A 13,746-nucleotide genomic window follows, 5' to 3' on the forward strand; every position below is an offset into this window, starting at 1 on the left:
GGAGCGCGAAGTTGCCGTTTCCCCAGGCGCCCTCTTTTCAAACAGAGGCCGGTTCTCACTCTCGTCGGTGGGCGGGGCGTCTGGCAGTTTACGTCTCAAGAGACATAGCATGCTTATTGGCCGATAGCCGACGTAAATCGAGAGCGGCGTTCGGATCAGATGCGCTTCTTGCCGCGGGGTGCCGCCACTTGTCAGCGCCGCACTCCTCAGTACACGGTAGCCGCACTCGCGCAAGCGAATCACAGCGGGAGAGCGATCGCGTTTCATGACGCGCACTGACGTAACTTCTTTCCCCCGTGTCATCCCTCCCTGTCTAGCTTCGAGTGCGCTCGTCGGCACGAGAAAAGAGAGAAAGCGCTGGGAGCGTGCGCCAAACCCCCGTAACTCCGCTGATTCTTCACGGATTTGAGAAATTTTTGCGGCAATCGATTCGGGAGGCAGTAAACTCTGATACTAAGGTCATTAGATTATTACTTGGAAAAGTGGTTCATGACCCCTTTAAGGGTTGAATGTCGCAAATGAGACAGGGACTAAAAGAAGAGACGACAACACACAGAGCTCAAACTACCAACAAAAGTTTATTTCCTGAGCACACAGTTTTTTATGCACCACTCTTGCGCCAGCAGGTGAGTACAACAATCAACTTCTTAGAAACGCGAGCTCTTTGCGAGATAAGTTAACAGACTGCGTGCTGACGCATTCGGGACCTAATCTAACAATGCTCTCAGCCTCGATTATTTCTCTCGTCAATTTATCGTTCTGCAATGCGACAACTGTACATGCGCTGAACACAGGTTCGCACCCACATGTCTTGCAGTGAATCGCAAGCCATCCGTCACGTCCATTTTTTACATTGTTGTTATGTTCTCTAAGTCTGTCATTAATACACCTTCCGGTTTGACCTATATATATCTTACCACACGAAATTGGAATTCGATACACAACATTACTCTTGCAAGGAACATAGCTGACTGTGTTTCTTAGTACATGCATTAGATTTCATATTGCTATTATTGCGGTGGCATAGGCTCAGGAGTTTGCGCGGGGCTGAAAAAACTACTTTTACTTTGGAACGTTCCGCCACTTTTTTCAAATTGTGTGAAATCTTGTGGAAGTACGGTATGACGGCAACTTTTTCCGCGTTAGTTTTTGAGGGCTCCTCAGTTGAGGGCGTCTGGCGATGCTTTCTGAGCAAAGCTAGAGCTACAGAGGATTCCAAACTTAATGGATAACCTGCTTCAGATAGCCGGTCGGACTGGTGCTCAAAACTAACCGCAACTTCATGCTCGCATGACTTTGATAGAGCATTATGAAAGCAAAGCTTTACAATTTTTACTTTTTACTAATTTGGAGTGTGCCGAGTTGTATGGCAGGACCGGTTTATTACATCGAGGTTGATAGCGCCAACAGAAATGATCTGTGTGGAAGGTGAACATGATGTCAAGGAACTTGATCACATTGTTATCAGGCATTTCATGCGTGAGAGTTAGGGGCTTAAAGCTATCTTTAAAACGAGAAAGAATGTCTAACGCGTATGACTGGTTACCTACGGGGTCGTTGCTCACCTGGTACTCACCAGTGGCGCAAGAGTGGTGCATAAAAATCTGTGTGCTCAGGAAATAAACTTTTGTTGGTAGTTTGCGCTCTGTGTGTTGTCGTCTCTTCTTTTAGTCCCTGTCTCGTTTGCGCGATTCAACCCTTAAGATCATGAACCAACAAGCCCAACTGACACCCATTGAAGCATTGTTGAAGAGCACGGTCTACAAAAGTTAAGAACAGATTACAAAGGACTGGGGCTGCGCATGATCCAATACAGATCCCTTTCTTCTGACGGTAAAATTTGCCCTCAAATGAGATGAATGTTGAACTAAGATAAAATTCAAGAACACACTGAAAGTAAGCTACAGGTAAACCACAAGAATTTTGAAAGTCAACCACACCACACTCTTCTATGGCATCCTTAACCGCGACAAAAAGATCCTCATGCGGCACAGAATAAAATAAATCCTCAACGTCAACGGAAAAGAGGAATCCTAGCGACACTTTTGCTTCAAGAAGCTTCACTACTTCATAAGAGTTCTTAGTTACGAAGGGGTCTTCAACCTGCAGCGCACTTAAGTGTTTCTGTAAGTACTTGCTCAGGACATTCTGCCAAGTTCCGCTCTCACTTACAACAGACCTGAAAGGCACATTCAACTTATGTGTCTTTGCCGTAAAAAACACATTCAGGGCACTACACTTAGCATCAACGATAGCACTCGCGAACATGTTCAATTTCAAGTCCTTGCACAAAGCCGTCGCCTTGCCCTTCACTCTGGTCTCACTGGAACTCACTGGCATGAAGTTCTTAGTGAGTGCTTCTTTCGCTCTCCTGTGGTACTCATTCTGGGCAATCACCACGAACCCTCCTTGCTTGTCTGACAGGAGCAGACGCAGCTGATTCTGTTGAAAGAAGGCCACCACCTTTCCCAGCCCATCCTTGGTACCTCTGGAGGTAAGCCTACGTCTCGTCTTCATGAGCGCATCCACACCATCGAGTAGGCACCTCTCGTGGTTCTCGTCAGACACCTTCCTGGCAATCTGTCGGTTCAAAGCGAGCAGCTCATATCCCTCGATTTGAGGGCGCACGTCACGCGCGGGCTCCAAATGACGTTTCTGTCAATAATTATGCCCAAAAATGTGTTGATTCACGCATAAAAAATCGCCTGCATGTCAATAGGAATGGCATAGGGTGTCATTGGTTAGCGCGTGAACGTCACTAATGCACATTTTGCGGGGATAGCTTGAGGCCGTGTTTGCTGAGGTCAAATTTGCAGTTCCCCACGTATTTGCGGTAGTGTAACAGCAGACGTCTAGACTCATATGTCGTTTGCGTATATGGACATCTTGATCGTACTTGGCAGGTATTCGACAAGTTTAATGAGGGTGCGATTGAACAGTGTGGGGCTTAGTTCTCGGCCTTGAGCAACGCCTCGGCAGGTATAGCGTCGTGTGGTCGGCTCGTCGTTGTTCGACACAAATAATGCTCTTACGGCCAGGTAGCTAGCAATTCACCAAAAAACTCGACCCCAAAGACCAACCACCTCAAGTGCATCGAGAATGGCCTTGTGCTGAACACTATCATCTGCGCCTTTCACATCCAACACCAATGCTGCAGATAGTCGCTTACGTGACCTCTGCTGTTTAACATATGTAACGACATCAAAAAAACTGTCTATGCATGAACGGTCACGTCGGAAACCAGCCATGGAGTTCGGATAGACATTGTAATGTTCAACATACCACTACAGGCGCCCATAGATCATTTGTTCCATTATCTTTCCCACGCAGCTGGCCAATGCAAGAGGGCGGTACGAGGCAAGTTCAAGCGGGGACTTGCCTTGCATCAGGAGTGGTACAAATTGGCTTGCCTACCATTCGTCAGGAACGTTGCATTCTTGCCAAGATTTGTAGTACAGTGGCAGCACTTCTCCCCGCGCGGCCTCACCAAGATTGCACAAGGCTCGATATGATGTGCAATCTGGCCCCGGAGATGAACAAAAATCCTAGGACAGTAAGGTTCCTGTCGTTTTCGCACACGAACTCCACGTCGAGGGGGAAATGCTTCACAGCGGCTTAAAGGACCCTGTAGCAACTAATTAACAAAAACATCTCAATTATCTTTATTATTATTGATTGAGGGCAGGTGTTTATACTAGAACTTGTAGTGCATGACAATTTATGGCATATCCATTATTTAGATACGAAGCAGCTGTTGCTCGGGGCTGTGTCCGTCACCGGAGGTGGCGTCCACGCTCCACTGCGCATGCATTTACTCTCTCTCCCACTCTCCGCCTTTATGCAGGTGTTCGGTCGCCTTCTCTCCTCTCCTCCCCCGCGCTGCACCCGCGGCGCAGCCTCTCCTCCCACGTAATGCAGCCGCGCCGCAGCCAAATACAGCCTGTAACCCACTCTCTCCTCTCCCTACCCCATTTCATGTGTATATAAGTGCGTGCGCTCGGTCGGCTTCCGTCATTCTCGCTTCGCTCCCGTTCCGATGAGTTCTAACGTCCACTCGGCGCCACTCGTTCACTCGACGCTAACGGAAAGCAACGCACAAACACAGCGTAATGATAACACAAACACAAAATACAAAGCTCACACACTAACGGAAACGCCGAGTGAACGTAACGGAAAATTGTTGTGCGCCCCCAATTCTGCTTCGCATCCCGTCATGGTTCCCTTGAGTGGGAGATGGCATAAGTTTTAGGAATCACAAAAGTTACACGTAAATGGAGAGAGTCATCACCGAATCTTAAAGGCGATGTCGAAATTGATTGCGCTGGCGTGCACGAGAGGCGGCCAGTATCTTAGGTTAGACCGGAACTTCCCGTGACAAAGAAATGACAGAAGAAATAAAGTCAATTCAAATTTGAACAAAGGTGCGTCGCGGCAGTATCTTTTCGTGAAAAGTGACAAGTCATCTTACTTGTGCCGCCGCATCACCTTACCGTTGCCCGTGGTGTTTGGTGTTTATCTGTTTCTTTGGAGCTGCGCGCAAGAAAGCCGCAATATCAACCTTCTCTTTGCCTGGGAAGCATAAAACTCGGGAGCAGCTACTGCGGCGCATCTTCTTGCACACATGCCACATAGTAATAGCGCCTGTTTGTAGTTTAGGAAAGAAACAGACAAGCGCTACACATCGCACTCAAACAATGAGCTGTCCACTTCTGTATTTCAGAATGCTTGCCGGTTTTTCTGACCAGATTCCGCTTCGTCGCGCCTTCACTCAAATTTCGTCGCTTCATTGTCATGGGTAGTTCGGTCTGACGTAACAGAGAGGCCGCGTTTCGTGCGCGGCGGGCGCCGTAAGTTTCCATATCTCCCTTAAAATTCGATGACGAATATCTCTGATGCCACGCAACTTTTGCGAATTTAAATAAAAAGCGGGTACGCCATAAATTTCCCCGCACTGCACCTTTCTAATATAAAGAAGTGCCCTCAAGTCAGTAGTTAAAACGTTAATTAACAAACGTTTGTAAATTAGTTGCGTCAGTGTCATTTTACCTACGGAAATGTATTCCGCCTCGTCATAGAGCTCATGAGCGAAAACGACAGGATCCTGACTGTGATAGAAATTTTATTTAAAAAAAAACCTGTATTTTCGAAAAAAAAAACACCCTCTATGTTGACAGTAGCAACTTGCTTGTGTGTATTAAATCATTTCTTGTGTGTTTTGCTTATAATGCACGCTACTAGCTATGTACTCTCGGCATTAGAGCACGCCATGTTCATTCACACAAGTGCCATTCACGCACTGTTCATAACGTCTCCAGTTGCCGAGTTATGACGCTGGTGTGGGTCTAAAGAGAACACGGGCACGATGATCGGGCGCCGTGTGTGAGAGACACAATCCAGCCATGGAAGCCGCGCATGGCCGATCGTGTTTGCTTTGCAGTGACGTGGATAAGTGTCGTATAACCATTGACATCACCCGCCGTAGACCGTGCATCTAGTCCGACGTTCTCTTGTACTGGTCTCCTTGTCGGCCCGCTGTTGCTCGCCACATTTCCGAGGCGCGTGGCCGCCCGAAACTTGTTCGGTAAGTTAAAACGATTCGTCAATCTGTGACAGAATACGTGTTTGTGCTCGTAAATAGCTGACGGGCTAGCCGGCGTCTCTACGTTGTAATGGACGTCAAGTATACCTGTGCTGCCAGCCATCGTCTAGGATGCTTCAGTGCAGTGAGACAGACAGATAACGAACTTTATTGGATCCTGAGGAGTTACTGACAGGACCCCCTAACGGGAGGCCGTTGTAACCGCGGGCCGCGCCCGCGTAGAGGACAGAACGCCGTGACGCTCCGCCCTTTTGTGGGCCCTCTGTATAGCCTGGGCTTGCTTTCGGAGTGCCGTGCTTCTGATGGCCTCCTCCCATTCGGCTTCGCTGGAGTGAAGGGTCTTAGGCAACGCGGGACATCGCCAGAGCATGTGAGCCATGGAACAAAAGGTTTCGCTGCAGTCGGGGCAACCAGGGTCAACGTCTGAGTACGTCTTACTGAGGATGCCCCGAGACGGGAAAGACCCCCTCTGCAACATTCTCAGAGTAGCTGACTGAGCTCCGCTGAGCTTCGGGTGAGGAAGAGGATAGACTTTCCTGCCAAGTTGGTAATGCTTAGTGACTTCATTAAATGTCAGAAGTGGGTCGTTCTGCTGAGCCCCTTCCTGCCCCTCCGGAGCCTCCGGACATGGGGAAGAACGTCCGCGAGGGCTTCCCATACCTCAACGAGCTGGCCCACGATCGTGCGCGAGAACTCAGTGCAGTGAGAATGCGCAATGTTTCTTCTGTATCGCCGCTTCTAGCTGGCAGTCTGTCTAAAAGCCGAGAGAGATGAACACAACGTAGTAGCATCAAGCAAACGTGTTTTAAAAGAACTATACAAACTGCAGGCGCTTGGTCGTCGGAACAGTGCCTTCGATGCTCCGATGAAGCACCATTATTTTCACGTTAGCTAACAAAAGTAAGATTTTATGGTGTAAATTGCAATGTTCATTATAACTTCTTTCAGCGCAAAAGTAGGATAGTCGGGAGAGATGATTTCGCCAATGGTATCGCGGTGTTGGGCGCGTTGAGTTCCGTTCGATTGGTTTAGGATCACCACGGCGTGTTTTCTCTAGAGCTACGTGAATAAAAACCACCACCTGGTTTTGGTGCAGGAGAGACATATATGTCTTATACTTCTCTGTTCGGACGCAAACAACATATCAGAATGTGCCCAGTCAATATGGCAGACTACCATCCTCACCGAGGCTTCACAGAAAGTGACGTCATGGCACCTCCTGAATTCTTTTCTTTCTCCACCGTTCTGTTTGTGTAGAATGTCGTTTTCTGAGCAATGATTCTGAATAGCATCGGTAGAACCAACTAAATGTAAAGTTATGATACGATATAATTGAAATGAGCGCTGGGACTTTACCCAGCGGTACAGCCTTTGGTGGCTAAGCTGTTAGTGGCTAGGCTGCTATCCTGGCTGAGCAGCTTTCAATCAATCAATCAATCAATCAATCAATCAATCAATCAATCAATCAATCAATCAATCAATCAATCAATCAATCAATCAATCAATCAATCAATCAATCAATCAATCAATCAATCAATCAATCAATCAATCAATCAATCCATTGTTCTTCTCCGTCGTATGGGAACGCAAATACAACTCAATGCTCAGCCTTGACGAAGTCTGCGTCCCCAACGTGGCAAACAGCAATATAAAGAAATACATTAGGCAATAACTCAAGTAAAAAACAAGGAAATATAAGATGGCAGCAGCAGTACACTGCTGCTGCCATGTTAAGCACCATGGAAACATATCTGGACGTCCAGTTGAATTATGTAACCTAAATAAAAAAAGTTAGCGTAGCTTGCACTGGAGGCGCAATGCTTAAAATACAGCGGAGCTGATAGGCACCTATGTAGTCCTGGCTTTTGCTGTTTTCCTAAGTACTGCAAGCTTTCTTTCTTCCTCTATTTCGTTCATTTTCTTCTCTCTTTTTTATGTCTTATTTTTTCTGCAGATTTTTATTTCTTGATTTCTCTATTTCTTTCTCCTTCTTGCTTATCCTAGCTTTCTTCCTCTCTCGCCCCTTTCTTTGTCTCTCTATTTCTCGCCTGCTTCCTTCTTTTTTCCGTCCTTTCCTCTCTGTATCGCTCTCTCTCTTTCTCTCTACGTATCACTTTCTCATTCTTTCTACGCAATGCTTTACTCTCTCCGCTCCTCTTTTCCCTCCTCCTCCTCCTCACGTCACTTCCATTTCCCACCACTTTGCTACACTGTACTATGCAAGGCTATGCTACGCTCTGCTAGCGTGCCTGGGTAGCCGAGTGGTCAGGACACTCGCCATCAATCGAGGGTACGCGGGTTCGAATCCCGGCTGGATAAGACTTTTTTCGCTTTTTTTGCTGTCTCTTTCTTTCTCCCCATCTGTGCTCCTTCTCTCACCCATCACGGTTATAACGGGCCACTCCGGCGAAATCGGCGCACCTGTTCTGGGAGCGAAGCTGATGGGGACGAAGATGAAGAAGGGCATGTAGAGAATAACTGCCAGTTGGGCGTGTTGGTATACATTCATGATGGTGAAGCGTGTTCCTGTGTTCTTCGTAAGTCCCCGCTTCTTTTAGCGCTTCACCACCATGGATGCAGAGAGCGCGGGCCGGCTCATGATGGTGATCATTTACGTTTCCTATAGACAAATTACGGCCAGCTTCAACAGCTTCGCTGTTGAGAACCAATGCTGATCGCTCGAGTTGCTGAAAGAGTGAAATTGAAAGCACTTTCCAGGTGTTTTCTCGTCTACAGAGGCGACAGTTGTTCAAAGAGCGTACCTCAACAGCACGAAGTCTTGCGAGGAAGAATCCGAGAGCGGCCGTGGTTAGTAGAAGCCAGATGGCGCAAGCCATGGCGGCTTCGATGCCCACGCGCCGGACAAGCATGTAGAATATGACTGGCATGACTACGAGACCAGCTGCTGGCATCGGGATCAGCGTGACGGCAAAAGAGAGCGTCGTGCAGTCTACGCCGAAGACAGACATCACGTAGCCCGGAGGATTCGCCTTGCGGGCACACGGCGAATGTCGCAGCATCTGCAGAACATCGATAAATAAAAACTCATCAACCTGCTACGGTAAAAGCGCCTTTGCCGACACTTTTTCGCGCATTCAGCTCCTGATAATTATGAGCGCAGAAATTGGAAACAGCGCGCAAAAATTAACGCTTGCATTGGCGTTGGTTAGACAGGTATTATTTGTATAAAGTGCATTCCCTGCACGTTTACATAAATGGGACTCCGTTTGCCTCACGTTTCCAGCATTTCCCTCAAACGACACCGTGTGACGCTAAATTCACCGGATAATTAACGCGATACGTTTCGAGAGCACCACATTAACTCTAGCAAACACGCTTGGAAACTCGATGCGCTGCTGTCGAATTCGTGTAAACGTCGCTCTTCCACCACTGTTGAAAGCTATACAGCTATCTTCGTCGAGTTCCAACGCATTTACAAGTACGCTCACTGCGTATATGTAGAGTACTAACATGCATTGCAGCCAGAATAGCCATTCGCTCATCGCTAACTAATCGCGTACGTTATTTATCACCCTTGTACCTTCAGATTAATTTGTTTGTCCAATATTTGTGAGTTAAAGGTAAACATGTTCGATAGAACTCTGTCTGACTGGGTAAGGTTATAAGAATAAAAATACTCCGCACCGTCTATGGAACCAATAGAGAAGACAAAAAGAAAAAGAACAACGGTGGAGAGCGAGACAACCACTAAAAAGCTTTGGAGCCAGCCGGGTGTCGAAACGTAGGGTCAATTAAAAAAAAAGATGGTTGATCCCTCTGTCATAGGAATCGGTATAACACGAAAGTGAGACGTGTCATCACAGAAGTAGTTGATTGCTTTAGTGCATTGGTATGTCAGAGCTTGTACAATGTCTATTGTTGTTTGGCAGATGTAGCACCGCCTGATGTGGACGCACTCACGTTGATTCATAGTGGCACGTCTCCGTGCCGACGACTAACGCCCGTGATCATTATTTACCCCTTGCGGTAGCTGAAGTTCCTAACATATACGTAGACACCGCGTACGGTTAATCCCGCGCAAATATGGCATCAACAAGCACAAATCAACAATGATATTCGATATCAGTGGCGTATCCAGGGGGGGTGGCCACACCGGGCCCGTGCCCCCCCCCCCCCCGAAGTATTTTTTTGCCATGGCACACAAAGCACAAAATGACACTCGACCACATCTGCCTACGCAGCCCCCACTTCAGATCAAGGTGGTGCTCCCCCCCCCCCCCCTCGAAAAAAATTTCTGCCTACACCCCTGCTCGATATGTACTCCTTCAAAGCGTCGTGAAACGTGAAGAGAAACGCTACGCGCGTTGTGTCTTTCCTCTAACCTGGCAGTTAATTCTCACACGGCGAGCGGGGAACTCGGTGTGACAGCTAGGCGAACGTCGGAGAGCTATTTTCCGATATGGATGGATGCCATGAACGAGGCTTGCGCCAAAGCCACCATTTCGCGGTGCGTTAGACGAAATTACACTTGTATTGGAAACGCGCCGAATGGGACGGTCGCAGCAACGACGCCTTTTTCTGTTTTGTTTTTTGAGCCTGGTGGCACACATGTCACCAACCCGTTATAAAGGGGACGCTCATACATCGATCTATCCATCCATGCAAGAGTACTTAGAGAGAAAAGGTGTGAAAGATAAAAAGCGCGTTCATGCAACTTCCATTATGCGTTTGGCGATATAGCTCAGTGGGCTAAACGTCCGCCAGCCATCGTCGGGGACCGGGAGCTCATGGGTTTGACTCCTGTTAACGAAACTTTTCGTTATAGTTCTTTTTCTTTGCCATTTGATGGCGTTCATTTGGCTGTCGTATTTGCGTGACGGAAATACGTCATGAAAATCTTGGTGGACCCCGGCATAAAACACTTTCGTGTTAAAAAAAGAATTCAAGACTAAATATGGCTGGAGACTTTTTTTATTCATCATATTTGTGAGATATAGCTTTGCACCACACGCGCCGCCATCACTTAAGAAAGCCCTCAAACACTTCTAGAGCGCATGAAGTAAGCATCATCGACCTGAAGACGAAGAAGACGAAGCTCATGCGAAAATGTCAGCGGGATACTCATAGGCGTGTGCACGGGGGGGGGGGGGGGAGGGAGGAGGGTGTGTAGGCTGCGCCCCCCCCCCCTGGTCACCTAAGAATAGGGTGGAGAGAAGTCTGCCCCATACATTGACCTAATAGAGAGGGGGAGGTGCCGCGATTAACCTTCGCCCCCCCCCCCCTTGAATGGGAACCCTGCGCACGCCTATGGGGATACTATCGCACTGTATTGCGCTCGAGTGGCACCAATGGAAAAGCTGGGGCCACCATCGGAGTGACATGCTAGGAAGGATCACGTGGTCACAGCGGCTACGTCGTCTGCTTCGAGAGCTACGAAGCGAGTTGAGAACGAAATTTTAGAATGCCACCTGCGCTGTAATTCTGACTAAGTGGTGAAGCTTTCCCACTTCCAGCGTGCGTTTGACAGCACTTGAAACTACTAAAATATGCATTCACTATATTTGAAGGCGCCTTATATGGTAGGCAAGTGCTGGGTGCTTCACCGCAGGACGTACACAATGCAGCCAGGTGTCAGCTTTCACACGTGTACACAGAGTCAGACCCCGCGTGAAGCTTGGTTTGCGAAACTTAGAAGTGATGAAGAGTCATCGTCTACAACATGCACCTGCAGCCAGTATTTCCGCGAGGGAGACTTCGTGGGGCTGTGATGTTCGGTGAATAGCATAAAACGCTCACTGGGACGCTAGTCCATGCACGTTGGTCGGCTAATGACGCTTTTCACCGGCTAGCTGGCCCATACATGTTTCCCACTTCCATATCACTTCAAAATCGAGTTCATTCATTCAATCGGGTTGAGGTTGGTCCATCTCAAACCCACCCGTTGGCTGCGAAGTCGTATGTATTCTTGACGCAAGGATCCTACGCCTTTTGCATTATATGCACAATTTTGCCGCGGATATTTCCGGAGAACTTGCGAAAGAGTGTTGCTCCTTAAAAATTCATTTGCAGCCCCGCTCTGCAGCAACGAACTAATTTCTTAGTTAATTCTCTCTTTTACTGCGATTCCTAGCTCATGCCGGTCCTTGTCTACTGCTGTCATTTGGAGCAGTAGTCCTGCGAACGTTGCTATGCGGTATTCGTTCACCTCCGCGTTTCAAAATGCCACATGTATTGCCTCGTAGAGTGCTTCGCGTTCAACAGCAGTCGTGATGTCGGCGGTCTTCAGCTTTGGACTACGAACGTTTGGATGCTACAGATACTGGCAAGTTCACTAGAATATAAAGGGAGAGGTAGATATTATTGAAAAAAAAAAAAGAAAAGAAAGATCATGCTTGCCTTAGACCCAACCTGTGAGCGTTCTGGATTACGAAAAATAAGTGGCGGGAAACTGCCCCTGAGGACACCCATTAAACACAGTGTGACGCCGCATGACAAATAATGATAATGAAACGTCTAGGAATTTAGAATAGCAAATTAGCCTTCCTGATGGTACACAGAAGTCGCCGCATATGCCGAAGTCCCTGAAATTTGTAAGAAATTATTTTCCAGCTGCCTTGATAGCGTTCACGTAACGCCGGTTACTTAGGTATATTTAATGGAATCCCGGCCGCGGCTGCTGCATTTTCGATGGAGGCGAAAATGTTTCAGGCCCGTGTACTTAGATTTAGGTGCACGTTAAAGAACCCCAGTTCGTCGAAATTTCCGGAGCCCTCCACTACGCCATCTCTCACAATCATGTCGTCGTTTTGGGACGTTAAACCCCAGATATTATCATATTATTTAAGTGCTCCTCTGATGCGGTCACGCGATCGCTGATTTGGCGCTTCATTCTGGTATGCTCCATATAGTTATACAGGTCGAGAGCATATATGTCACATAGTTTGCCCTCAGCGACTGTCCGCTAGAAGCCGGTTTGAAGGTAATCTATCGCGGCGACCGCGTGCCGTGTGCGCCGACTGCGCACATTCTGTAAACAGGCAGCGTCTGTAAACAATTCACTCCTCTTCGTCCAAGATTTGCCTGCAAAAGTTTCCCTTGTTTCGAAAGTGTTAACAAATATGTCTAGGAGGGCTTCCGCAGGGAGTTTTCGTGGAGGAGTGATACCAGCACGTCCAGGCGCCGAATTTGTTGTTACTTACGAATAAAATCCAGCCTCCCCTCTTCTCTCAAGCTGTCATCGCGCGCACTTCATGCCTCCGCTAACCAGCTCCCAACGTAGTGCTGACTGGAGACACCTTTCACCATTGCTGCCGTCCAAGACACTTCTAACTTCGATGGTGCTGTAGTGATTGCTTAGTTTTCTTTTTATTTTGTATGCACCTTCAATTGTATAATTCCACTTTGTCGCTATATGAGCGTGTATCAATGTAATTAGTTGCGCTTGCTTCCCAATGCTAAGTTCTTAATTCGGTTTGTTTTTTTGCTGAAATAACAAGCGTGTATTACCGCTCCTTTCCACAACACACTCCCGTGATCTGAAAGTATTTGATGATATGTTCTAGTACGCTCACCGCTATATAAGTGAAGGTGTACATTGTGTGGATCCACTACAATAAGGTAGTATTCATGCCCTAGTTTGAGACAGTGAGCTTGCATTGCGTTATGCACACGTATGAAGTGAACGGTCAAAGTTACCCTTGCGAAGACGGCCCCTTGCATGAGCACCTGAAAGCGCTCGCTGAATGCAGAGCACAAGTGGTTCATGTAGCACGTGAACACGGCCTCTCCGACACAGGTGGCCACGAACAGAAGCACCGCGGCTGACAGGCTCTCGGTGCCCGCGATGAGACTCCTGGAAAAGGTATCTTAGTGTGTGCATTTAATTGAGCTTATCCATAGCGAAGAGCTGATGTTTTTACCCCTAAACTGGTATGTGTTGACGCTTAAAGGGGTGGTGCCACCAAATTTGTGGCTTGCGCATTCTTCGCTGTAAGCGTTTCCTATAGCTCCAGTGATGCACGCACCAAGATTCATGTATTCTCGCTAAATAACTTAATATCGCCTTTAGATTTGGACAGCTTTCGGTTTCGGTTTCTGGGCGCCGAGGTTGGGCAGTGATGTAGAAGTGTAGGAGGTGTGGTCACGTGACCACACAAGGCTGTGACGCACATAGCCAGGAAACGATC

The 13,746-nt window shown here is 47.8% G+C and overlaps 1 protein-coding gene across 1 annotated transcript in view; it reads right to left on the bottom strand.

Moving 5' to 3' along the window:
* The window catches only part of LOC125760309 (ATP-binding cassette sub-family C member 2-like), a 41,724-nt gene that overhangs the window by 11,071 nt on the left and 16,907 nt on the right, over positions 1 to 13,746 (bottom strand). Inside the window, exons 2-3 of the mRNA XM_049420190.1 lie at positions 13,256 to 13,412; positions 8,362 to 8,619 (exon numbers count right to left, since the gene is read on the bottom strand). Coding sequence (XP_049276147.1) covers positions 8,362 to 8,619; positions 13,256 to 13,412 — 415 coding nt within the window. The remainder of the gene's footprint in view (positions 1 to 8,361; positions 8,620 to 13,255; positions 13,413 to 13,746) is intronic.

The sequence above is a fragment of the Rhipicephalus sanguineus genome, chromosome 10, assembly GCF_013339695.2.
Source record: "Rhipicephalus sanguineus isolate Rsan-2018 chromosome 10, BIME_Rsan_1.4, whole genome shotgun sequence".
Lineage (NCBI taxonomy): Eukaryota > Metazoa > Arthropoda > Arachnida > Ixodida > Ixodidae > Rhipicephalus > Rhipicephalus sanguineus.